Raw genomic sequence first — 26283 nt, forward strand, 5'->3', positions numbered from 1 at the left:
TATGTACCTGGTGATAGGCACCCACGGGCTGGCTGTGGGATTATAAACCACGCTGCGTGTTAACCTGCTCTTGGGACCCTGCTCCACCAAGAGTCCTGATGCTCTGTCTCTATAATGGGGTAAAACTGTTGGTACATCGTATTTGGGGAGTGCTTTGAAAGTGCAGTTTTGGGAACCGAAGGGTCAGAGCTTCCTAGGCACTGAGAGATGTATTGATAATTCTTTTAGTTGCAAGATAATGTTTGCTCCAGCTTGGCTTTATAAAAGCTTAGTGAAAGAGTAATCTGTACAATAGTAATTTTGGGGAGAATTCCACTTAATGTGCAGAAATTCTAACCAAGTTCTCTCTTATGCACCCTTAGCGTTAATGTTGCAGTTCCATATATCATTGTAGGAAAGGCATTTAAAAATGTATGAGCTTATTAAGTTGAACTCTCTCTCTGCTGCTGAACCACGTTTTATAGGAAAATGTACAAAATCCTGTAAAAGCTGTGCCAAGGTAGTTGAGCACTTTCATGACGCTAACAGTGTTTTTAAGGACAGTAAGTAACAAGAATCATTTATTCTACTAATCAAAAGAATATTTGCCTATTTAAATATTCAAACCCTCAAGCCGTGTACAAGAAGGAAATGCCAGGAAGGGGTAAGCTCCTGATAAGCACGTTAGCTGGATTTATTTTGTGTAATGGCCAGCAAAGAAATGATTAATAGCTATACTTCAGGAGCCAGACTGGGGAACTACTGGGTGCTCAGAATTAAAAATAAAAAAGTGGTGGGGGTGGGGGAAATCTAGCCACACTAATATGTAGGAGGGGAGGAAATCTTTGAAAACCTATCATCAGGATTTTCTTTTACGAAGAAGTGTGGTCTGCATAATCGGAACCACCAAAGTCTTTCTCTACCCTGTCTTCTTCCACAGGCACGTAGGATCTGGGTTCCCCGTCCATTTTGTGCCACCGTACAACTGGCGCAGATTTTCATGCCTAACTATTTCTGTCTGCCCAGTTCATGAGTGTTTATTATGGCTGATCACACAAAAAGGATTGGAGAGGTGTCCAGTAGGACCCCCGTTAGTAGCTGTAGGGGTAGCTTCGTAGGATGTGGGAGCAACATAGAGCCCTAAAGACTTGGGGCGTTCTGCAGGCCACGGGTGTTCACCCTTCTCCATGGCGGTTCCTGCTGTTGGCATTTCAAAAGGGCACGTAGAAGAGATGTCACCTTCACGCAGTGTGGGAGAATTGTGTCCTGAACAGCCCTAAAGGGCATTTCTGCAAAGATGAGTAATGGCATAGCGTCAAAGCTAATGACGATGTAGCTATTAAATAGATACACTGGTCATCAATCAGCCTGAGCACCCGTCAGGGCTAGCACGGAGGGCTTCTGCTCCCGAGAGCCGCTGCCGTGTGGCAGCAGAAGCAGTTGGTCCAACACCCGCATGTGGCCATCAATGTGTTCCCTAACTTAAGAGCATAACGCAGTGCTGTGTGCTTCCAAAAATTATCTCATGTGATGCTGCCTAATCCTTACCTGTGCCGGACATTAATCAGACCAATTAAATTGTTCCAATGGCTGCTAAAAAGCCACTTACTTTGTTGACGTTTCTCTTGTGTGTGCTTTTCACACTTGACATCCATCCCCAGCAGAGTAGAGCCTGGCCGTCCTGCTTGTAACCCAGAGGCGATAGATGGTGTCCTTCGTCTTGTGGGTGAGCGGGATGGGGAATCCTGCCGGCTTCATGCTGGAGGAAGGACATAAAGCAGTGGGTAGACCAGGGAGGGCTGAACATCAGCAGGGAGAAAGTAAGAAATAATCTTACTCTAACGTGATACGAAGGTTTTACAGTAGACTTCTAAGTTCCTGGTCTGCCAGTGGTTTGCCTCTGGGCAGTTGTGTGTGTTACGCTGCATCACCTCTTCAGCTGTCCGGTAGTGACTGTTCCTGCACTGGTGGAAGTGGGAAACTTAAAGCCTGCACCACATTTAAGTCTCCAAATAGGATGTGCTACTTTCTCATAAAAACAGGTACTCTGCACTGATGTTCAAAATGAGCAGGAATTGGTCTTATGTGCTGCTGTTCTATAGGGTGGGACTTTGTGTTTTGGGGATTTTCAGCACGCTAGCGCCCTTTCCTGCTGTGCACAGCATGTAGAAATTTTTGCTCTTCTTGGTTATTGAATGTAAGGAGTTGGTAAAATTCTCCTGTGCTTAGTGGAACACTAAACAGAGATGTCTTCATCCCAATCAAGGATGTTGTGTCTGTGGACGAGGTACCTGTGGGCTCTGCTGACTGTCTCGGCGGTGGTGGTATGGGGTGTGTGCTGCGTTACGAGGTGAACAAATTGCAGTGTAACTCTGTGAGCTCTTCATGCGCCTGCCTGCTCTGCCAGCCAGGACGAGCTCTGCTCTTACTGTGGCACAGGCTCGGGAGGTATTTTCCTCTGCTGTTTGCAGCGATGGTACCTGGGTCTGGCCTTGCAGTGGCTGATTTGCCTTTGCTGCCTTTCTGCACTTGCCTATATTTACCTTGAAAAGTGTCATCAGTCCTAGAGGACTTGAACGAAGTGCTGGTGCTGTTGCCCATAGTGAGCTGCCCAAGCTTGGAAGTCAGACCTCAGTCCTGCTCTGTGGCCACGTCTAGGAGAGGAGGGTGGGATCTGGTTTTGCAGCTGGCGGTGGTTTCTGAGGAGCCCCTTGGGACCTCTCCTTTCGCTGCTGACTGAGGAAGATTTCACTGCCAAGGCAAGCGGCTGACCTGCCTTGCTGACGGTCTGTGCTGGAGCCGCGATGTCCGACTTGCTCCTACCAGAGCATCGCACGCCTGTTGGACAGGCTCGCGGGTTTGTGTCAGATTGGGAACCTCAACTACAGCTGGTTTGGGAAGGGCTTTAAACCAAGGGCAGGCAAGGGATGGGGGGCTGGGGGAGGCATGTCCTTCCTCTTATTGTATTGTAAGACCCCACATAGATATAGGTGCACTGCCTTTGGTTCTCCATCCATCTTTGTTGTTCTTCAGTTACTGGTTAAATCCGTGTTTAAAAATAAAGATGCAGCTTGGGGGAAAATGGTTGTCTTCTCCCCAGGCTCTGGTGTGGCTTCTGCTCTCCCCAGGCACCGTGGTCTTGCCCAGGACCCCTGCGTGTTGCTTCTTCTTTTGTGCTGTTCGAGGGCATGTTTGAGTGCTTCCATTTATGAGAAAGTTTTGTTTTTTATTGGCATTTCTTGAACTTTGTTTGGCTTCATTTGCCGTTGCGTTGGCATCCCAGACAGCAAGGAACAGAGTTGAGCGTAGAGTTGGAAGTGACTTTTGCAGAAGGATTTGGGCTGGGGGGGCTGTGGTGGAGATCAGCTTTGGGGCATTCATTTGCAGACCAAAGGGCGAAGCCAAATCTGCAAGAAGAACTCCTACCAGTTTGTCTCTCTCTGGATCTCAACAGACAACCTCTGCATGTTGTTGCACCCCCATCCCTCAGTTGGAGAGATGGCTCCAGAGGGCTCCAGGCTGGATAATCCATGATGCTTAATAGGCATTGGGAATGACTTATTAGAAATATATCAGTAGGAAAATCAGGTTACTGATGGATCATTTTCAGATAGTCTGTTGAAGCCTGTTTTTTATCTAGATCCAAGTATTACCTTTAAAATATCGGACATACTTGAAAACCAGGGCACATCTGACCAAAGCAGGCTTTTCAAATTTAGGGAGTTCTGCTTCCTCACTGGAGATGAGGACAGCTGTACTTTCTGCTTAATGGTATTTAATCTTCACTTAAAACTTTGGTAGGCATATTTATGTTGGAATTGTGGGGAAGGAGACAGTACAAACGGCACAAATTAGAAAAAAGGTGATGGTCTTGAAGATTTGAGATTCTGCGCAAAGTAGATGCGTGTGCTGTCAGGAGCGGATGGCTTGAGTGAGGCATATCATCAAGGTGGAGGATGATTTCTAGAGTCAGTGATGAATATAATCTTTGATGCAGCGTCTGGGATTAGCGGGTACTGGATCTCTCAGTATTAGCAGTATTTCTGCTTTGTGATCTGGGGAGGAAAATACCCTGGGGGGAGAGGAAGCTGCAGGGCTGTCTGTCCAGCTCCTCTCTGAACTAATATCTGAATGCTGTTGCTCGTTTTTTCCAGATTATGAGGTAATGGTCCTGTTGTCTGTGGTTATGGACTTTGAAAGACTATAATGCATTATTGTCTCTTTCATTAAATTGTTTTTTTGTGAAAGGTGCTACCTGACGGCACCTGTCATCCGTAGGAGAAGGTGCACCGTACGCAGTCTGTCAAGTCACACCGTCGGCATAAAAGTCCACCGTCAGCTCTGTGCCAGCATGGTTTGATCTGGAGCTGAAGGATCAGAGAAGCGGATGCCTGTTTTGTCCTGGAACAGTCCGTGTTCCAGGTTGTTCATAAGCTGCTCTCATTAGTGCTGATAAATGGCTTGTATTGGGGAAGCAAAGGCATAGAAAGCACCTGAGTTTGGCTCTCAGTTGCCTGATACTGGGCAGTGATTCTAGGTGGTTGATGGAAATAGCTTTCCACCCAGGAAGACAGTTGATATGTATTAATCGAGTAATAGAGTGGATCATGTTAAATCACTGAGCAGGAAGAAGTGGTTTTTTTAAATGTTACTTGCCATTTTGTGGCCTCTTTGTGCTCCAGGAGTGCGTGTGGTGATTCCAGGTTATTTTTCTGCTGTGGGATCACGAAGCGGTAACTGATATGGTATCCCTTCTCTGCTACCGAGACAGCCAATAAACATCCTAATTTCACTTGCTGCACTGAAGAGTAGATTTACAGCTGCGTGGTGAGCATAAAACAAATGATCGGCGATTCAAAGGCAGACTCCTGCAGCAGACAAACATACGTAGTAGTGAAACTTAGTGGGTTTTTTTTTTGTTTTGAAATTGGCTGACTTGATTAATGCGGCCTGATGTATGCCAAGCTGTTCAGTATAAACTCAGCCATATTTCCCCTTCCCCACCTCCCCTTCTCATCCTTCTTTTGTTTCTGAATGGCTTCTTACAGAAAGCAGTAACTGCAAAGAATTCAAGGAAATGTTCTCTGTAAATATATTTTATCTCATGTGTTTCCTTGCATGTTCTCCTGATTGCAAACTTGGGCTTCATGTAGAATAAAGATCTCGGACCCGAGAAAGGTGACAGTGTCCACAGTCCGGTAGTGCCGGGGCCTCTGCACCCGTCCGCCTCCCTGGTTCCCTTGCGGAGCGGGTGGGGAGGACGACGGGAGTTGGTCCGTGGAGGTGCCGGGCAGAGGTTTATGCTGGGTCTGGTGTCTGCGGTCGGTCCGTCAGTCTGTTGCTGAAGTGAAAAAAGATGTGTCTGAGCCTTGGACCAAGGATGGAGTAAACCCCCTTTCTCCCCTGTTTAAGGACAAGCAAGACTTCTCAATGAGAGCTCAGCAAGGTCCTTAAATTAAACCCACTGCCATACGTCAGGAGGTTTTCTCCAGCCACTCAAAACTTACAGAGAGTTTTGTGAGCATGATTTAATGGGACATAGTCAAGCATGATTTAATGGGACATAAAATGCCTCTTACTCTGATATCCCATTGATCTAAATGAGAGACAAAACTGTAAGGGATCTGTTTCTTTTTGCTATTGATTCACAATATTTTGATATAAATCCTGCAAGCAGGTGTCAGCCTACATTTAACTGAAGAGAGCGGGATTTAGGGGGGAAAATGTCATTGTGTAACCTGCACTAATTAGTTTACAGGTCTTGACAAGTAAGTAGCATTCTGTGCTGTACCGGTCGAGTCTTTCTCATCTAGCAAAGAGGGAATTGTGAGAGATCAACTGCAGCCTGCTTCAGTTTTCTCCAGTCAGAAGTGTTTTCAGATGTAGAAGGCTGGGTATTGCACTTGGGCGAACCGGCACAGTGCCTCTGCCATGCAGCTCTGCCGTGGGTCCACCTGCAGATGCGCGCTTGGCTGATGAGCACCTGATAGACGGGGCGGGGGGGAAGTTTCTGAGACAGCCTTTTGGTAACGATGGAAAACTGAAAGTGAGCGGATTTAAATTTAAAATGAGGTGCTGATCTTCAACCCTATGGGTAACTAATCACTGACACCAACAGGAATGTATTGTGGTGGTCTCTCCATCGTCGTATTTCATTTAAATTTAAAAGTTTTCAAATGTATGCAGTGTTCCCTTGGAAATCCAACTTACTGGACCGAGACTTGCTTGTGGGCAGACCAGATATGGTGTGAGCTGAACATTACAAATAAAACCTGAGATTCTCCTCCTAGAAGACGTGAGGAGCTGCGAAGGTTTTCCAGCCTACGTAAGAAATGGATTTGCTTTGGTGTTAATTCAGTTTCTAGAAAACCTTGGCAAAAATCTCAGCACAACAGGTTTATTCCTAGAGCTTCCTGTCTCCCATGTGCTGCTTAGCCTCAAGCTCCCCTGAGAACCTTCTGGAATATCGCATTTATCTCGTTAATTGCTAATCCCTGAAGAGACCAGCCCACAGTCTGAGCTGAGGGCTACAGCTGTGCTAGAATCCGGTTCTGGCCCTCTGCGTCCCCTTTTGGATAATTAGAGAGACTCGAATCCTGAATTTAGAAGTATTTGGGGCTGGGATCTGAATTTTGAGCGTACTGGCAAGCAGCTGAATGCTTTCTCGCCTGAGGGCGATAGCTGTGGGCGGAGGGGGAAGATGTCTCAGTTGGGGTTTGGTAACCTGTCATTGCTCCTGCTGGGACCCGGGGTTGGCGCTGGCTTTCTGTGCCGTTCCTCTGGGTTGCGCTTGAAACGCTGAAGAAATTCCACACCATGCGTCTTCCCACCTTACGCAGAAAACGCAGCCCCTTAGGGTTGCAAAGGTGGTGTGGTTTGGGGTACGGGGGTGGCGGATGGAGCTCCGTAAGCTGGAGCGATGGGCAGCCCCGCAGCCTCGCCTGCCCGCTGCTGGCAGGAGCCAGCAGGGTCCCGACCCGCTGACCCACTGCGAGACAGTAAATCCTCCCCAAACAGCTGTCCTAAATGTTTCTCGGAGTAAAACAGTCAAACCTCTGTGCCTCTGCCTGTAGATGGTCTGAACAATAAGACTGAACTACAGAGTCCCGATCAGTCCCTTTTCTATTTGAAACGCTTAGAAGAAAAAAACTAAACCACCAAACAACCGAAACCCCACCACTTCCCATCTCGTGTACTCATTATTCCTGCTGTTTCTAACAAGTTCTCCTCTGGCCCTTCTAATTATGTTTGAGCTCAAGCATTTTTTTTTCCGTTTTCCCCTCCCTGGCCCCAGGAGAGCCCAGAAGCGCCAGGTGTTTTCCTGCACGCATGCATGAATATTTGTTGACACGTCAGCTTGTCAATAATAAACCGCTGCGGTGGAGCCCGGAGGGCTGAGGTCCGATAGCACGTGGCTGCGGGCAGAGAGCATCGCCCAACCCAGCTGCTTTTTGCACCAGCAGCTCAAGAGAGCTCGTGAGAGAGACTGACAAACTTGAGGTTAATTTGGTTTTAAATTGCTGCCTTCCCCACTCCTGTGGTTGCAACCAAAGCCACTGGAGAGCACAGTGTTTATGCAAAAAGCCTTTGCCTGCCCCCCCACGCACATACATACACGCACACACCCCTCCGCCTGCCTTTGGAGAATTGTAGCTTTGTGCATATGAACAATGCGGGTATTTGGCGTGCCCACTCCTTCCCCAGACTTATCTCTTCCCCCTGTATCTTTGTTCGCCTGTCCTCAGCAATTGGGGAAGGAGAACCGTGATAAGAGTGGTGCAGGGCGAATGCGAATGAGCAGGAGATAAACCTCAAAGGGCTCAGTTTGGATTTTCCTCCAAACCTCTTTGATCACAAACTGAGCTCTTTATCCCCCCGAAGCGTGCCCCGGGGGAAGGCTGCCCAGAGGTGTGCAATGATTAAAAGGAAATACTCTTGCTCCTGTGACCACCTTCTCTTCAGCGGAGCAGGTATTGACATGTATCAAAAGCAGGTTTTTAATCTCAGAGTCAGCTTAGTTTGACTTTTCGTGGTAGGATTTCAGGGTCAATTTTCACTTTACCCCATCATGACTGTTCATTCATTTGAAAGAGAGATCTTCTCTTTGGAAGAGCCTTTTCAGCATTTGGTACGTTCCCTTTTGTAGAGAGCTTGGCTTGCTTTAGGGTAGGCGATAGTTAAATGAAGAAATACAACCTTGTTTTTATCCAGCATACTTGTTTAACTAAGGAAGATTCATAAAGAACTGTGTTTCTGTGAAAATCTTTGTCTCCCAAGTCTCATTTTGGAGTCTGAAGAATGCCTGCTGTTGCCTAAGTAACACCCAGTACAATTAAATACCGAGTCATTGTTGGGGAGTCAATGAGCTTGAAGCGATGCTGGGATGTCATTTGTGCGTTCGGTCTTTCTTTTCTTATCTGGGCAGGATTTACTTGGTAAACGCTCATTGTAATTCTGCAAACACTGCTAATGTTGCATGTCTAATCTGTCATGAATGCGGAGAGGGAGCGGGGAGGCTCGTTTCCTTTTTCTTGCCTTGCATGTATTTATTGTAGGGAAAGCTGGAGAGTTCGATTAAATGGTTTGAAGTAGTTAAAGATCGCCTGTTTGCTTTCTGCAAGTACTTTATTAAGATTAGGTTTCTGGTTAGGATAACGTGTGGCATTAAAACAACATCTATATCTCTTTGGGAGTGATGTGTGCTCCTTGGAGAGCTGTGGTTACCTGGAAGACCTCTTCCACTTAGAGCTACCCTAGTTCTGCTCCATGGGTGTCCTTGGTCGCAAGGTCTGGTGTATCGATGTAACGTGAACCTGTTGCTTGCCAGGGATGATGCTGGCTGGTAGTCGACCTGGGAGCTCCTTCTACTTCTGTCCAGCTTTGATGCGCAAAAATGTGTCTAAGCAGATACCCAGCCACAAAACCAGCTCGAGTTAAGCAATTACTCTTGAATGCAGTTACACCACTCGCGAGAGGTGATCGCAAGTTTTTGTTTTTAACCTATCCTGGCTGTGAAGTACAAAGACACCAGTTCATGGCAATGCTCTGCTGGGGTACTTCAGAGACAGGAATGTGTTCAGAAGTATCCGCAAAGAGAGCTAAAACATTTATTAAGACTATTTAACCAAGGGTCATTTCGTATTCATTTCGTTCCAAAGCAAATGGGAAGAAAATTCACAAGTGCCGTTTAAGAGCAAAGCTCATTTCTGAGCACCTATTAATCTTAAAACAGAACAGGAATGTGGAGTTTCACTTTAAATGATAAAGCCATTTTCTCAGTTCTGGAGGCTGCTTTTTGTTACGTGCCCACAGACGTACGCACACAGGCACACAAACACAACCTCCGTTAAGTGACCTCTGGGTTTGCACCCTGCCCTCGGTGCTCTCTGAGCCCGCAGGATGCTCTCTCGCTGCTCTCTTCCTAGACAGCGCGGCTGCGATTACGCACAGGGAGCTATAATACATGGCTGTGCAAAGCTGTGGGATGTCAGCCGTCGTCTTGCACTGTGTATTAAATGCGTGCTCGACTCGAACGCTGCACTGTGCGCTCTGCTAACCCTGTCTCTCTCTGCCCTTCGTGCTACAGGTGCAAAGAGCTGAAATACGGCAAGGACCTACCCCAGATCTCCATCATCTTCATCTTCGTGAACGAAGCACTGTCAGTTATCCTGCGGTCAGTGCACAGCGCTGTTAATCATACGCCAGCTCACCTCTTGAAAGAGATTATTCTTGTGGATGACAACAGTGATGAAGGTTAGCAGCATTGGGATCGAGGATCTCCAAAACGTCAGGAGGGTGTTTAATTTCCTAAAATCTCATGGAGGGGGTTGTGCTTCTTTGGGAGCGGTGACACTGCTGGGAGGCACACGGTGTGAGGTGGTGGGTGTGCTGGCTGGCACACCAGTTCTGTAGCAAAAAAGGAACAGGATCAAAACAAAGTTAAGATCTGAGATAATTATTGATTGAAAGTGGAGCTGAAAGCTAGAAGGCTAAAGGAAACCAGAGAGAAATCTTATTTTTCTCTTCATGGTAGGTAGTGTCCAGAAGTCCTGGTTTCAGGTGTATCCTTGTTTCTAATAATAACACTTTGGTTATCGCAGAGATCTCAGAGTTGAGGGACACTGGAGCCTAGTGAGCTATTTCTGCTTTGGCCCCTTGGAGTGGTGTTAAACGAGACGTTTTTTCTGGTGCGCCTCAGTTTCCCTATCTGTAGAATAAAGTCCCGGGCTTTATAAATGGCTGGGACCGAGTAGAGGCCCTCCTTCCTCTCATAATATGTTTTTGATATGAGAAGGATAAGTAAAGAGGAAGAAGAGGAAACAAACACACCCACCCTGCTCAAGTCAGGCCACTACAAAACATGGAAGGGGATGTTAGGTTTCCCCCGTTACACACGTGTCGTTTGGTTCAACCTGCTGTCAGTCACTGTTGCAATACCTTCCCTTCTGGCTTTTGATAACACAAAGCTGCAGGACTTGGTTTCATGTGGAAGCATTTTCAGACTCTGATTCTTCCAAGATCTGTTTTTCCCAATATACAGTTGGGTAATGTCATTAGGGTAGTTAAAATCTTCATGAAGAACAGCAAATGGTTAAGTTACTTTGATTACTGCCTTCTTTATTTGTACTGTATGCTTTTAATATTATTTTAAAAAATAATAGACATGTGCTGTGGATGTTGTGATCAGAAGGGAAGATCAGGGAGGGTGCAGGACGTGGAGAGCTCATTTCCAGAGGGAGCCTGAGAGGTTGCTCGTCTGTCTGCAGTGAGATGAGATGCAGCAAGCTACTCAAGCCTGTAAAAATAGGCACTGAAACACGACAGTAATGAGCACCATAGAAAACGGATGAATTATAATTACCAGTAAAAGAAACAGGAGGGCAGCTCCTCAGCTGATGGAAATCACAGCAGCTCTAGTGCAAAAGCTAGGATGATGTGCACCAGCGAAGCCGTGGGATTTCAGAGCTGGAACTATTTGGCTGGTGAAGAGAAAGTGCAGGTGATCTGTCGCTGCAGTATTTAGCATTGCCCAGCACTTAGAGGGTTCGAAATACTAAAATGAGATGTTCCTCTCCAAATTTTACCATATCAATGGGGTGAAGAGAAGAACACTCTTTAAAAGAGAGCCCACTGGTAATAATTATTGAGTGCTCTACCCATGCACAAAGAAATATGTTTCTAAACAGCCTCTACCCATCATTCGGTATGCAGCACTGAGGCTAATATTGAGTCAAGTACTCTGGAGACATTATTGAAAGGCACAGGACAATGAAACGAATCCTTTCAAAAAGCATCGCCCCGCCCAATAAGCTGAGACTGCAGCTGGAAGCGAGGGTGCAGAATGAAATCCCTTTGTCCGCCTCTGAGATTGCAAGGCACCATCTTCCCTGGCGATCTGCTGCGAGGGCTGGGCCAGTGCTGGTGAGGTCTGGTGGTGGGGCTGGGTGGTGGCAGGGTGTTGACAGGGCAGCGAGACGGGTGGCCAAAGCTTGTCGTGTGCTCAAGCGCTTCCAGCTCTGGGGTTTCCTCTTCGTGCCGTGCGGGCTGCCCGAGCTGCCTGGGTTGCGTTGGGGTGCCTTGTGGCACCCGCCTCCCCAGCGAGGCAGGTGCAGGTAGATGACCTTAAATTGAGGGACAAATTCGTATATCGTGTGCAGGAGGTGGGAGAATCCCAGTCTCCTTGCACACCTAGGCAACGTGCAGTCTGCATCCCACCAAGAGGATGCATTGATTGCATCGGGATCGTGAGCATCTGGCGTCCCCCGTGATGGGCCAGCGTTGTGCTGAGGGTTGTACGTCATCTGAACACCAGGGTGGCTCTGTCCTCGAAAACCTTGCCATGGAAGTATACCAGGAGAGTGGGTGTAGGGAACCAGGCGATGCCATTAGTTGGTAGGGTTAGTTAGTAATGTCAGTACTATGCTGTTGAGTCTTTGTAGGCATCATGACAAATGAGATTTTTAAGGAGGGATTTGAAGGAAGATAATGAGGTAACTTGGCAGATGTTTATGGAGGGCTCCTCCCAAGCGTGTAGTCATCTAGTTTTCTCATGTAAAAGAAATGATACAAACCAGAACACATCTCTGGGACCCATGCATTCACTCACTGCCTCGTGAAGGAGCTTCGATGACAGCAAAGAATTATTAATGGCAATAACATTGTCGTATAGTTCCCACTAATGGTAGGAAATAATTGTAAGCAGCAATAGTAACATCATATAGTTGATGCTTTGGATATTACCAACAAAGTCATTGTAATATATGGATTTGGCTTCCACAGGAAAATAATTAGAGGAAAATAGTTTTTCACGAGCTCTAAGATTTAGAGATGAATCCTGGAGAATCAAGCACGAGCGCCGAGCCGAGGATGGGGTTGCATGGGTGCGACTTCAGTGGCGGTGATTGAACAAGAGGAGAAATTACTGCAGCCTTTTGTGAGCGGCTGTGTGTGTCTGGGGGTGTACGGCTTGGCACTGTAGCCCGGGCAAAGCCTTTGGGCTCAGTTTTATATACCTGAAGGAAGGTTGACCTTCAGAGAGCAGGAGCTCAAAGCCAGCGTTGTACCCTGGTGGGTTACAAGAAGCAGCTTCTGGGAAGTTTTCTAAAGGCTCATGAAAGTCGGTGGCTCTGGGCTGCATGCTGGGGGGTTTCTGGGTGGGTTTTGTCAGACAGCACTTCACACAGACGTGAAGGGGAAATACAGCTTGTACGGGTAAAGCGTGTTCCCAAACCAAGTATTAAAAGGCCCCTGGGATTTCCAAGGCAACTTCAAGCTTTAAAATTAGTCCCAGGAAAGGAGGTAAGAACTGCATACCCTGGGCACGCTGGCTGTTATTTGCCCTTCAGGGAGACCACTGACGAGTTACACAGATGCGATCAAAACCTTTTGGTGTTGTGTAGTTTTCAGACTGGAACAAACTGCTTCTGAAGACTCATTAGGCACTTCTTGCTCTTATCTTTGTTGTAACGCGGTATGTACAACAACACTGCACGACATAAAAGCATGCAATGAGAGATTAAAAGTTAATAAACACGGTCATTCTCATTCTTTGTATCTGAGCTGTAAATAGATAAAAGATACCAACGTATTGTAATCGGGGGGAAAAAAAAAATCCCTCCTTGAAGCAAAAAGCTTGGGGAGTTGTAGTTTGAGCCCCCTTCTCCCTTGAGCTGCTCTTTATACTTCATAAAGACGTTTTTGGAGGCTGCTTTTGTTTGTGTTTGTTGCAGGGGTGTAATTACAAAGCCAGTGCGCAGGTTGTGTTTCTGAGTGATAACATTTCCTAGGTTGTTGGAGGGATACAGCAATGTGCCCCTGAGATGTTATGTTATCTCACAGTTGCACACTTTGTCTGAGTCTGTTGCTTAATCATCACCTGCTTTTTTTTTGCTTTTAGTGTTTTTAATCTGGGATAATATCTCTTTGACAAGCAAACCTCTCGGTATAAAAGAACCTTTGGATAAAAGGCTGCTTAAAGGAGCTGGCTATACCTGGGGAGACATGCTACGTGTTGTAATTTACCTCAATGTAACGTGTTACCTGTGACTTGATATATCGCTTTTTTGTTTTGCAGCTCATTCCAACAGCAACGACAGCGGTTCGTGCACGCTCTCCCGGGAGCTGGCTTGTGTTTCGTGTGTGTTTGTATTTAGAGGAAGGTTTTAGCAGAATTGCGAGAAGCTGAGTCATATCTCAGCTTTTCCTAGGTGCACCTGCTCCAACCCAAGTGCCTAATTATTTCAGTTGCTCAAACTGAAGATGGGTTGCTTAATTGCAGCTGACCTGGTGCTGTCCCACTGCTGTTCAGGTCTGAGGTTTTCAGGTCCTGCCAAGCCGTGGAGGAGAGCAGCAAGCCTTGGTTTGTCTCTATTTGGCTTTTGGTGAACCAAATGAACCAGAGACTTGCAGCCAAATGCACCTAGTGGGACCAGCTTTGCCTGTAACCCTGTATGAGAATTGATTCCTGCACCTGCTCCCTTTTCAGTTTCCTCTTCAATATTTGCAAGGAAACATCAAAAGCTTCGGAGATTCACCTGGCTCTGAGTCTCGTTACAAAAATTCTCATATTCATTTGTTGCTGAAAAGAAGGAGTTTCTTTTGTGAGTTTGTGCTGCAGAAATCCAACCCACGATGGCTTTGGTGTTTCAGGGAGGTGAGAGCGTGGGACAAGGGAGTGCTGGTGGAGTCTCAGCCCCGTCTCCTGTGTCCTCCAGCTTTCAGCGTTTCTGATAACAGCCTTGGGCTCTGTAGACTTTTCCCACCCAGCTCAGCCTGGCAAACACAACTATGTTTTCTTTAGGGGTGTAGAGGAGGTGCGGTCCACTGCCTAGAACCACCTGGGCATTGCTGTATAAAAGATTTTCTGCTGTTGATAGTTCCTTGAGCTCCTCTGGTGCCGTTGGTCTTTGCTTCTTTCGTTGTGTGGCACCAGGCAGTTCCCACCTTTAGTTCTGGGGACTTCAACAGGATTTGGGGAGATTTGGGCAGGATTTGTGGTGTGGAGCACTGAGCAGTGGATGTTCCTGCGGGCTAAGGTCTGTGACATGGTTACTTTTAGTGGCATCAATTCAATTGATGGTGAATTCAATTTCTCTGGCAGGCCTATTTCCCAGAAAGCTCATGTAGGTGACAAAATACTTTGCAATAGATAACATAAGTCATTGCAGCTGGCAGATGGGTTTTTTAATAGAGCAACAGGTCTATTGGATTCTAGTTCCTTGGACTTGCCCTTCAGTGAAGATCAATACAGACAGATGGAGAACAAAAGGCAGTATTGAAATTGAACCTGCTGGCATTTTCAGTAGGGTTTCTCTCTGCAAATCTTCCCTGGAAGTAGCTCGTGCAATGGCAAAGACCATATTGATTGCATCCTTAATAAACATGACTTAGGAATGATACGGCTGTGCTCTGAAGGGTGGTCCAGTAGGCTTCCTCAAAGGATGTGTGAGTGTGTGGGGGGGGAAGAGTGCCATAGGATCCGGAAGAGAAGGGAGTCTCTAGATTCCATTGCAGTGCTTAATTTGGATCAAATTACTGGTTCTGTAACCCATGTAGATCCACCCACTCAGACACCTCACAAGTGCATGGCCTAAATAAGCGGTTCTTTGATTAGGAAGGGTGAAGGTGAGCTGGGGATATTCTCATTTTCAGCAATGAGCTGAAGGGCCAAAGCACCACTGTGACACCGTGCAAGGCAGAGGTGAGGAGAATGGCAGCAAGTTAGAACTGCGAGGTGCTTTCTCCCCTGCTGGAGCTTGCATGAAGTCCTGAAAATGGCAGATCCAAAGGCCAAGTTGCCAGTTTGTGGGAAACCTGACTCCCTTAAGCGAGGGTCTCTGCTATTGTCCATTAGTGCAAGTCGTTTAATTCCCGGCATACTACTTCAGACCGCCCAACCTTCCTATTACAGCTCTGGGACGTGCTGCAAAGATACAACAGTTGGGGATGAAACGTTTCTTAAGTTAATATGACAGATGAAAAGCTTTGCTGCTACTGACCTTAATGCAACAGCTCTCCGCATCCTCAGCCTGGAGCCGTGCGTTCTGACAACGCACGTCAGAGCCGCCGCGAGTTGTTTTCCTGTTACGCTGATGGCACTCAATGAAGCAACTGCCGAGTGAAGGAAAGCTCAGGATAAAATTAGGAATCACTTCAAATGACTTGGTTTAAGATTAGATTTGCAAGTGAGTTATGATTTCCAACCTGCCGGAGTTCACGTGGAGGGAGCTGAGCACGTCTGGTCCTGCAGGATCAGTGTCCACGGGACCGGGGGAGCTCTGACAGTGCGACTGTGCCGGCTCTGGGGTTTCCACTGATGCTTTTTGACACGGCCACGTCAGTCCTGCTCATTGGCGAGGGGAAACCTGGGCCAAGGATCGCTTGATACTCGAACGGGTGTTTTGCAGGGCGTTCCTGGAGACTGGCATTTCACTTTTGATACCTGATGCTGGATTTTCCACACCTGCATTTCTGGATACGCTGAGAACTGAAATACAAGCCCACCCCATCCCTGTGTCTGCTGTCTGGATGCCCAGTTGAGTGCCAAGTGTGTGTTTCATAATACCGAAAGAGCGGTCGCCTCATGCTTAGGAGCCGCTGTGCCCCATGCCCTCCTCCTGCAGAGCTGCAAACCAGCACAGAAGGGCAAGAGACTGGCAAAGGCCAGCACAGATGGGCAGCCATCCTCTCTCTTACGGCTTGCACAGACACGTAGGAAAAGTGAATTCTCACCCAAAAGGTGTGTGCTGTGGGCTGAGCCAGACCGGGAGGGAAGGCAGTGAGCAAAGCCCAGAAATCTGTGCAAGTTGTGCAGGAAGCCCTTAGTGAGAGAGGGTCTGGAACCACGCTTCCCACGTCTGGTTAATGCTTTCATCTCTCTTGAGTGTTTCTCCTCGTGGGTAGCAGCTTGTTAGGGATGCTTGTAGCATGGGTTGCGGGCAGGATGAATGAATGGGGTGGTGGGTTAGAATGATGCTAATCATGAGCATCTTCTCCACCAGCTCTCCATGGTCACCTCGTGCCGTTTCGCAGGTGCATGGGCGAGCTGTACTGGCCTTTGTGCTCTTAGCAGATCAGTTCTTTGCCTGTTGGCATCCAGCGTCCTTTCAGAAAGGAGGAGGACGCAGCTGTGGCTCCCCGGGGAGTTTCTGACGAGGTGCCTGTTACACAGCATGGTGGGCGTAGGAACCCCTTGGGCATCACCCTTCGCTGCCTTTGAGACATGACGTTACAGTTCTTCCCTGTTTCACTGGAGCTATACGCTCCTTCGAGCCGCTCAAACAATTCCCATGAAGACTTTTCTCGTTTTCCTTCACTGAGATTAAAACTCCAATTTGAAAGTTGTTTTAGTTGTTCAGGCTAGCCTGTAATGCCGTGGTCTGCAACATTACTGACTTCCCTTCTGACAAAAACATGTGAGATACCGGTGCTGTGCTTGTGGGGTTTCATCTGTCAAAGAATCTGTGTCTCTGTCTCCTTAATACCATTCGGAAGAGGGGTTGTCTCCATAAAATATTGTTTTTTCTCTGAGTGGCTCAGCATGAAATGGAAGTTGCTGAGTTATGTATGTGTGTGATGCAGATGCTTTGAACTGAGGAAGGGGTTCATTTGCTTTATTCCTTTTATTCCCACTTCAGCATAAAGGAGAAATGAAACTTGGGAAATTGATATGTGAGGGGAACCATCCCAGAAAGTCAGTCTGAAGAAAGCACATTTTATGTGCTTGGAAGAAGGCACAGAAGGGAAGTGAACAGATAATCCCTTTTTTTGATGATATCTCGGGCTAAGCCCAGCAGATGGGACTTGCTGTTTACTCTTTTGCGCTCCAGTGCTGTGTTTCCTTCATGTAGGAACCCACGTGTGCTCATATGTCTCAAATATTTTACCATGTAGATTATATTAATGGTGACTTTATTTTTTTTCTTTTTTTTTTCTGGAGAGAGAGTATGTGTGAAGGGCAGTAGACTATAATTTGGGGTCATGAACCAGTTTCTGCTGTCCTGGAGCTTCATAGGGATAAAAGACAGTTTCAGGAACTGCTTTCATGGTGTTAAGAATCTGTGTTGGTACACAGTGGTATTGCTTAGCTTTTACGCAGTACTTGTCATCAGGAGATCTTCATGCATTTAACTGATGCTCCAGGAAGTCAAAGGACCAAGGTTTCTGGCAGAGCACTAGCAGTTTTCCAAATTGTTGAAAAAACATACTAGTACTTACCCCTTATTGTAACTTTTCATATGTTTCCACCTTCAAAGTCCTGTGTGTCTTTTATACTCAATACTTGTAACTATCAAAAAATTCAATGCTGGTAAGGACTGCAGACTGACGGGTCCATTATGTTCTCAGCCGTAGCACATATACAGGCTTAGACAACATAATTAAATGATCTGTGGTTTCCAGTGAACAGAAGATACGTGGTATGAGCATCTTTTGAAGGAAGCCAAAAATCTCTTCCATCCCATCATAAAAGCAGGGGGAATTTCAACTTTTCTTGTGGCAAAGCTTGGAAAACATACAGCAGATGCCAAGACTATAGTAGTGAGGCTGAGTAAAAAGGATAGTGAAGCTCATACACAGTTTCGAGGTGGTTTAAGTTACTTCAGATGGGTTTTGCAGCATTTCTAGCAATCCATTCAGTTAAAATCTCCATCAGAAATGCAGAGTACTAGCGTTTGGTATCCACGGGTGACTTCTTTCCATTCTTGTCTTTCAGTGGGGTGATACCCAGGTATCGCAAGGCAATCTAGTTGGCCTCTTGCTGCCGCCCTTTGCCTCTAAAGATGGCATTTGGGCTCCTTAGTCGTCCACACCAATGTTTTTGGCATCCTTGCATTTCTTTTGTAGGGGTTGTGGTCAGTCCGCCATCAGGTGGTCTTTTGCAAATCAGCATTGATTGACCCTAAATAATCATATCCCTCCCAGTGGTGTTCAGAGATGGGTGGCTCTAGTAAGTTATGCTCGTATCCATCAATAAAGTGGGTTTATTTTAGGTGAAAACTGTTGCACCTTTTCAATGGGTTCTCTGGCACTTCTTCTCTAGAGGAACTGAAGGCGCCACTAGAAGAATACGTCAATAAACGATACCCAGGGCTGGTGAAGGTGGTGCGCAACCAGAAGAGGGAAGGCCTTATCCGAGCTCGTATTGAAGGCTGGAAAGCTGCCACCGGCCAGATCACTGGATTTTTTGATGCTCACGTGGAGTTCACTGCTGGCTGGTAGGTGCTCAACCTCAAGGTCTCGGTTAGAGTGTGTGTGATGCATTAAACAAGGGACAGTCCGTCATTTTGTACGGATGTGTTTGCAGACAAGTCCACTGGCTTTTATTAATCTTGGTTTCCTTCTGTACTGAATGGCCACTGATGAGATATGATGGGAAGATACAAGGAAAACTTTTCCTTGCCCTTGTTTTCTGTAATCATTTTCTATTCCCTCCTTTTATGTGTGCACACCTCCCTGCCCCCTGTTTATATTTTTCAAGTTGGTTTCCCATTCCCTTAGCCCTGAGTAATTTCTTTAAGTTTAAAAAAGCCTAGACAGCAAGGGATAGAAAGAGATGGTGTTTCCCGCTTCCTTGCCCTTTGCGGTTGGATCCCACTGGGGAAAGCTTAGATGTTTTAGATTGATTTGTTTCTTCTGCAGCTAGGAATGAGTGCAGAGGTGCAGAAGCAGCGAAAGGTGTTTTATAAGGATTTTTTTCAGAGAGATTCAAAACATTTGAGTTCAAGTGGGTTAAGTTTGAGTCTAGATCATGAGAGGATCCTGAAGTGATTTTTTTTTTCCTAACCAAGTGTAAAAAGTAAATGGTTCATGTTTAGAAGAGTGGAGGTAGAAGCTAACTTGCCTCTAATTTCAACAGAGAGTAACATCCACAAGAAAAATGCTTCAGCAGCTGCAAACAAAGAGTTCTGTGCAGTTATTGAATTCTTTGTAATGACAACGCAGCTGAAGGGTGTCTTTAAGAGCTGTTTCTTATGCTGGTGTCTGTATTCCCAGCTAAACATTCCTCTCTTCAGGTCATTAAGTCCTCACACTTGATTTTATTGATATACAGAGGAAGCTCCCATTTACTGAGCTCTTGAAACAGCTTTTCTAGGGATAGAGCGTGAGCTTTTCTGCAGCGTGGGCTTGACTCGCTCTGGTGTTACGTTGCTGGAGGCAACTGCTGCTGTTGCTGGAGGCACCAAGACTGCAAGTTGCTCCTTGTGTTGGCAGCCTGAGCCCACGTTGATCAGTGGCTCTTGGGCTGCAGAGGCGAGGCTGAGCGCACCCCCTGCTCTGAACACATTTGAATGTCACAGAGATTAATTCTGTAGCTATAAAGTCCCAAGGAAAAAAAGACCCTTCCGATAGTTTTCAAGAATTTACCCTGTTCTGCCCAGGGACATGTGGTTTTGGATTTGGGGGAAGTTTGGACTAGGTAAAGCATGGTTAAACAAAACACACCCTTCACGGTCTTGCTTTACAGAAGGGAAGTTTTCCAGCCAGGCTTCCCAGCCTGTGGATTTGTGGTTTTGTGCAGGATGTCTACCCGTGCATGGCAGCACGGGAATCTGTGCAATTACCCTGCAGATGCACGTCGGAGCTTTACGCAGGATAACCATGCAGGTGGAACAGAAGTATCTGAGAGCGGCCGTGTTGTGGCAAACCAGGGGCCTGTCTGGCCTCCTGTTATGCCACTAACCATAGCCAGAAGCCTAGGAAAGCGTATATGGGCAGGGCTAGCACATACGATACTCCTTCAGCGTATGCTACCAAAGTCCAACAATTTGCAGATGCGAGGCAGACACGGCTTCTATGTATTTAGCAACCGTCACTGCAGTTCTCATGAGTTTTTTCCTATTGTCTGTTGAGCCCATGTAAGCTTCAAGCATTCACAGCATCCTTGGGCAAAGGTGCTCCACACCTTAGCTGTCCACTGTGGAAAGAGCTAACTCCTTGTTGTCCATCTTGAGCCTGTTTCTTTTGATGGTCCATAGTTCTTGTATGGAGTCTCCAGGTGGTCACTGAGCACCTTCTCTGAGCCGCTCCTCTGTACTCTGGCCCGTGTTAAGGGGGCCTGGTTAGGCCCCTATCGTCTGATTTCTTTGCTACCTTAGTAAAGATGTCAGGAAAGCTCAGTTTAAAAACTTGGACATTTTGGAAAAAAGTTCAGAATATGGAATTATTACTTAACAATGTTTTTTTTAAACCAGCACACCAGAGAAACATGGTGTACTAGCTCTGCAGGAAAGAATAAGGTCCAGTTTCAGAAGCTTTAATTCATTTCCACAGCTTAACGCCTTAGTTTGTGGAAGGAGTCCTTTCCTCGTACCGATAGCTTCAGCTGGTCCGTGAGTTTGTGTAGGAGAGTGCTACAGTGCCCCAAACCTCCAGGGCTGCGGCTGCCTGAGCTCCGTGCCCAGGGGCTGGCCCCTCTGCTCTGGTGGCAGCTCCACGCAAGGGACGTGTCCGGGTGGGAAATCCCATCAACTGGAAGCGCTGAAGCCTCTTTCAGCGTCTCCCGTGCGGCTGACAAAGCCTGGCAAGCCTTTCAGAAATAACTTTTTAAACTTAACAGCACGAATGCTTTGCCTCTGCGCAATTTCCGTGCTGATAAAAGCGTGGGCGAGTGGAAGGGTGGGACAGAGGCCGGTGTGTGGCAATCTGGGGTCACTCGCTGACTTTGTGAGGAGCCCCGTGACAGTCTCCGGGCTCCTCAGGCTGGGTTTTGCTGTGTCTCTCTGAAGACACGATGCCACTTGTGGACGGGAGCAGAGAGGAGTCCACATAATTCCCTTCTGTTTACTGAATGGTGACAAGACCGCCTGTTTTCTTACCCTCATTTAAGTGCAAAAGCTGTATGAAAGCTACAGTGTCCGTCTGCAAATTATGGGAGAAATTAATGGTCTCTTCCTGCGCTTTTTTTTTTACCACTCAGGGCTGAGCCGGTGCTTTCACGAATTCAGGAAAATCGGAGAAGGGTCATTCTTCCCTCCATAGACAACATCAAGCAGGACAACTTCGAGGTGCAGCGTTACGAGAACTCTGCTCACGGGTACAGCTGGGAGCTGTGGTGCATGTACATCAGCCCCCCCAAGGACTGGTGGGAAGCTGGAGACCCCTCGCTGCCCATCAGGTACGTCGCAGAGCCCGGGGCCCGCTCATTCTCTGTCGGTGAGGTGCCATGAGGCAAAATGCAGAAAGATCAAGTGAAGAAGCCAGCTTAGAGGGGTGGGATGTAGTATCCTAACGCCAACCAGCTCAGAGAGGCTGTAACACAAGCCAGGAAGGGTTTTGCTAGGGTGAAGGGATTTGGAAAGGGGTATTATTTGGTAACACGATGCAAAAACGCTGGGGAAGTATAGGAACTGTGTAGATTTGTACAATCTTATGTTTAACTGCATATGACAAAGCGGCTTTACCTTAATTACAGCATTAAGTTTTTGCAGATCATAAGGAATGAGGTGATTATCCCTGTGTAATGAACTTCATGTGAATTCATGAAATACAGCACTGCTTCTTCTTGAATAAAAAGTACATCTCCTCTCAGGGCAGACTTTGTGAAAATGTATCTTAGGTTGTTCTAACGCTTCAGCTTACACAGTGGACAGCTCTGAAATGTTGCCCCAACCCCTCCAGACCTCAGGTGTGGGACAAGCCCCTTTGGACAGAACAAAAGCAGGAGGGGAAGGAATAGCTCGGTGTGGGTGGGAGACTGGGGCTGCCGTGTGTGCAGAGTTCCATGATTTTCCCCTGACAGCCTCTAAATATCAGAAGTGATGCTATGATCTGGTTTTCTGGCCAGGTGAATAGGATATAGTGCTCCTGTCTTGGTTAATAAGGAGAAGGCTTGTCGTCAGGCATATAACAGATGCATATGTGCAAATCCACGCCTGATCGGAATTCTGAACCAGAATATCTGTGCTTTGGTCAATGATACAATCCCTGGAAGCTGAAATTAGGTCTATTCCCATTTACACAGAGACCTTTTTATTCCTTTGGGCTCCCTTGTTCCAGACAGCATATTCAGCCATCAGTGGAGGAATTGACGGTTTATTCTGGACAGGAATCAAGTCTTTGAGGAATAAACAGTTGTTTTAACCACATGCAAGCTGCTGGACTTGTGAAGGGAGGGGCTGAATGGCTGGGGTATGCAGAAGGTGAAGCTGAGGAATTCAGAAGCCTTTGCAAGTGAGGTGTGAGCAATGCGATGCTGGCAGTCCCTGCAGACGCGTGACTCTGCTTCCCAAACTGGTGCCTCTGGAGGATGATAAAAGTGGACCATCTCTGTTGGGATAAGCCTTTCTTAGCCAGTGGATGTAAAAGTCAAGAAAGTGTTGCAGGGAAGAGCAACCTCTTTTATTAGGCTAAACTGCTGTAATTGGAAGAAACAGGCAAGCTTTGGCATACGGGATGTCCGCTGTGACTGCGACGTGACCCCGGGAGCTTGCTGTGGTTCAAAAACTGGCAGGCAAAGTGCATTGAGGAACCTGGACCCTCTCAAATATGACATTTAAATGTATGGCATAACCTTCTGTTATATTGTCCTCCAAGAATGTGGTTTTAATTTCAGTTTCACTCTGCTTGGGGGAGTGGTTAAGGAGGGCAAGCTGTGGCAAGGAGAGATGGGGAGGGACGGGCTTCTTTGTGGAAATTGGTGTTTGAAGGCAGGGGAGACGAGAAGGGAAGGAGACAGGGAAGAAGAGTGAGTGACTGAGGAGGAGGAGAGCTATGAGCAGCCCGGGGGGCTGGATGGCTGTGAAGAGGAGGAGTGGGAGATCAGTACCTAATGCAAGGAGGATGGAGGAGGCTTTTAGGATTTAGCTTTGCCCCAGGCTCCCTATAAATGAACCAGTTTATAAAGGCAGCCAGCAAGGCCAGGCGTGCAAATGGGGTCACGCCGATGTTGGACACTGACACACATCTCCAGATCTGCCACCACTCGTTTTTCCCTTGGTTCGATATTGTGAGCCAGCAGGTACTGCTAAGCTTCGAGTGAGTGCTGCCTGGAGGTTTTATGTACTTCTGATCTACTGCTAGAGAAATGAAGGGTTTGCTGTGGGAGTTGTCTTCTGTTGGGCAGAATGTTGTATTAGGTTGTTCTGGTGCTTGTTTTATCTTTAAAAAAAAATCTATGGATGGTGCTAAAATGTGGACAGGATATTGAGCATCATATTTCTGCATTTAAGCAGATTGCAAACAGTTACTGCTTAGGAGGACCTGGGAGGTGCGAGAGGTTTACCAGTCTGCTCTGGGGTTCCTGCAACCTTTCTGCACCGGTTGCATCCCTTTTTGGAGACAACCTAGGAGCTGGGGATGCCCCGTGAGCCCCATGGCATCTGCAGCCTTGTAATCCCAAGGGTCTGTCTGCTCAGCTCTTGAGCACTGCTGCGTTGAGCCACCAATGGATTGGAGATCAGAGGAGGCTTACGGAGACACTCGACAGCAAGGATGCACGTCCTGATCATCCGCTTTGGCTTTGTTAAAGGCGTCTGTAACGTGGATGCTGCTGCTTGAGGCCCCGGTGTGTGGGAACCGGGGCTCGGGGGTTAAAGGGGAGCCAGGGTGGAAGGACGTTGCCTCCAAAGCGTGCTCTGGGAAAGGGCTTCTGGAACAGACCCATTAGCCTCACAGCCATGTTAAATAATTAAACAACTTACTAAAACAACATTGTTAACGTGCACTGGGGGAAGGATTATGAGAAAGATAAATGGGTAGTGTCCACAACAAAAAGCTAATGAAAAATACTGTCTTATTGCATTATGTTGTCTAACCATATACAGGCCAGAAATAAATGACTACAGTTATTTTTTTGTCATATAATGCTATGAAAACTATGCATTTTATGGCAATGTTTGCATGAAAAGCATACCAGTGCAGTGCTCCACATCATTATGCATGGGATTAGAGGAAATTCTGAAATTATAGAATAGAGAGGTACATTAGCTTTTTAGAGACTTTTTAGGATAAAAGAGTGGGAGTGAAGTAAGGCAGTTTATTCCCTTTTTGGTTTTACTCTCCCGGTGCATGGGGATTATGGCAGCCCCAAGAGAAGTTCCCCTGCCCGTGAGGGTGCTCCAGCGTGCTTGTGAGCCCCGTGTGTCAGCCCCTACCAAATCCTCCGCAGCGGAGACTGGAGACAGACAGCTGTGTGAATGCGTTTGGAGGCAATTTTCTCTCATGGATAATTCACAAGATATAATTATCCAGGCAAAGAGAGCTGATGGCATGAAACCTATCTAAAATATGGCCCAGTCTCAAACTGGCTCCAGGCTCGTGCTTTATCCAATAATTTCCCTACAAGAAATAGTCTCTCTTAATGCCTAGGGATGCTGGTGTAATACCTGGATTCTGTAATACATCTTCTTTTGTTTTGTTTTGTTTTTTTTTTCCATTAACATTTAAAATCCTGATACACAAAGATACCCTCAGTCTTAGCACTCAGTTGTGCATGCATTTCACAGCTAGGCTTTCCTTGCCAGGCTTACAGACTTCCTCTGACTACCTCTGCCCAGAAGATAAAATTGTGATTACAGCGTAATGTATCATGTCTAAATTAGTTCTCGCGGAAGAGGCAGACAGTAAGTGACATTTGGAACGGTCATCATATGGATCTTGATCTTCATCAGCATGAGCTCTCGCAGAGATATTTTGATTTCCTAGTTCAAATGGAGCTAATGTGTATGTGTAAATGAATACATGCTTGCATTACATATCTGGACATAGTTTGCTCTAGGAGATGTGGCCAGTCCTTTGTTATTAATGATATACATTGATTAGTGTTTATTGAGAGTCCAGAAAACTTATGTGTCAACAAAAAACGGAAGAAAGCTGATGCTTTCCGTGTCCTGTGGGAAGTTCAAAAAAGGTCTTTGGAAATGCTGTGAAATTGCAGATTGATGACCTGATCTGGACATGGGGTATCTCAGAGTGGGATCTGCCTTCTTGTGGTCTCCAGGAATGATTCCTTTCCTACCTGGCAGAGTGTGATTGATTGTTTTTTTTGGGGGGAGGGGAGTGACGGGGCTTCTTGGGGTCCAGAACCTGTCTGCTGCAGCAGCTCTGGTGGGCTGTGAACCTCAAGACCGGCGGTTTCTTCTGCCTGACTTATTTGGTTCGTGCTGCATCAGGTTTTGTCAAAAAGCAGCTTTGGAGAAATTGCTGATATCTGGAAGATTTACGGCTAGATGTGCTGATTGCGCTTCAGTTGCAAGACTCATGATTTATAATTACACGTGTGAGATATTGATGGCTCCAGGGGTCTGATTCAGGAAAACAATTAAATGCACTCTTGCATCTGTGTCTCTTCAAGAAGCCAAGCAAGCAGAGAGTGCATATTGAGCAGCCTTGAGGACGAGGAACACTTACCTGAGCGTGGAAATTGGGGTCGTCGCGCTTTTCTACTGGCAGTAGTTCACATGTATCCCACCAGAGAGAAAAGCAACTTGAATTTTTGCTGCTTGGTTGGTGAGTCCATCGACAGCGCTGTGACCCCACTGTTCCCAACGATAGATTATTTAGAATATAGCGCATTTCCTGACTTTCTCTTTGTCTTTTCCACACTTGGCTGGGCGGATCGGTTGAGTCCAAAGCACTGCTGAATAGCTCCATTAGTTAGCAACCCCCCGTAATGTGTTGGGGCTGAAGCAGAAGTCGCCGGGTGACTTCAGAGATGACGAGGAAGCCTCTTTCCAAGCACGCAGAGCGCGGGGTGCCAGCTGGGAACCAGCTAGCAGGTTAAATTGCACGTTGGATGGGGCTTTGCTGCAGCTGTTTTATGTGGTACTTAATCTTTACCGATGTTGAAAGACAAAAGCTCATTTAATT

General features: G+C 46.8%; 1 protein-coding gene across 1 annotated transcript in view; it reads left to right on the forward strand.

Moving 5' to 3' along the window:
• GALNT17 (polypeptide N-acetylgalactosaminyltransferase 17) overlaps positions 1 to 26283 on the forward strand; it is a 215053-nt gene that overhangs the window by 68347 nt on the left and 120423 nt on the right. The window contains exons 3-5 of the mRNA XM_075169018.1: positions 9566 to 9732; positions 18518 to 18692; positions 21395 to 21592. Of these exons, the coding sequence (XP_075025119.1) occupies positions 9566 to 9732; positions 18518 to 18692; positions 21395 to 21592 (540 nt within the window). The remainder of the gene's footprint in view (positions 1 to 9565; positions 9733 to 18517; positions 18693 to 21394; positions 21593 to 26283) is intronic.

Source organism: Calonectris borealis, chromosome 19, assembly GCF_964195595.1.
Source record: "Calonectris borealis chromosome 19, bCalBor7.hap1.2, whole genome shotgun sequence".
NCBI lineage: Eukaryota > Metazoa > Chordata > Aves > Procellariiformes > Procellariidae > Calonectris > Calonectris borealis.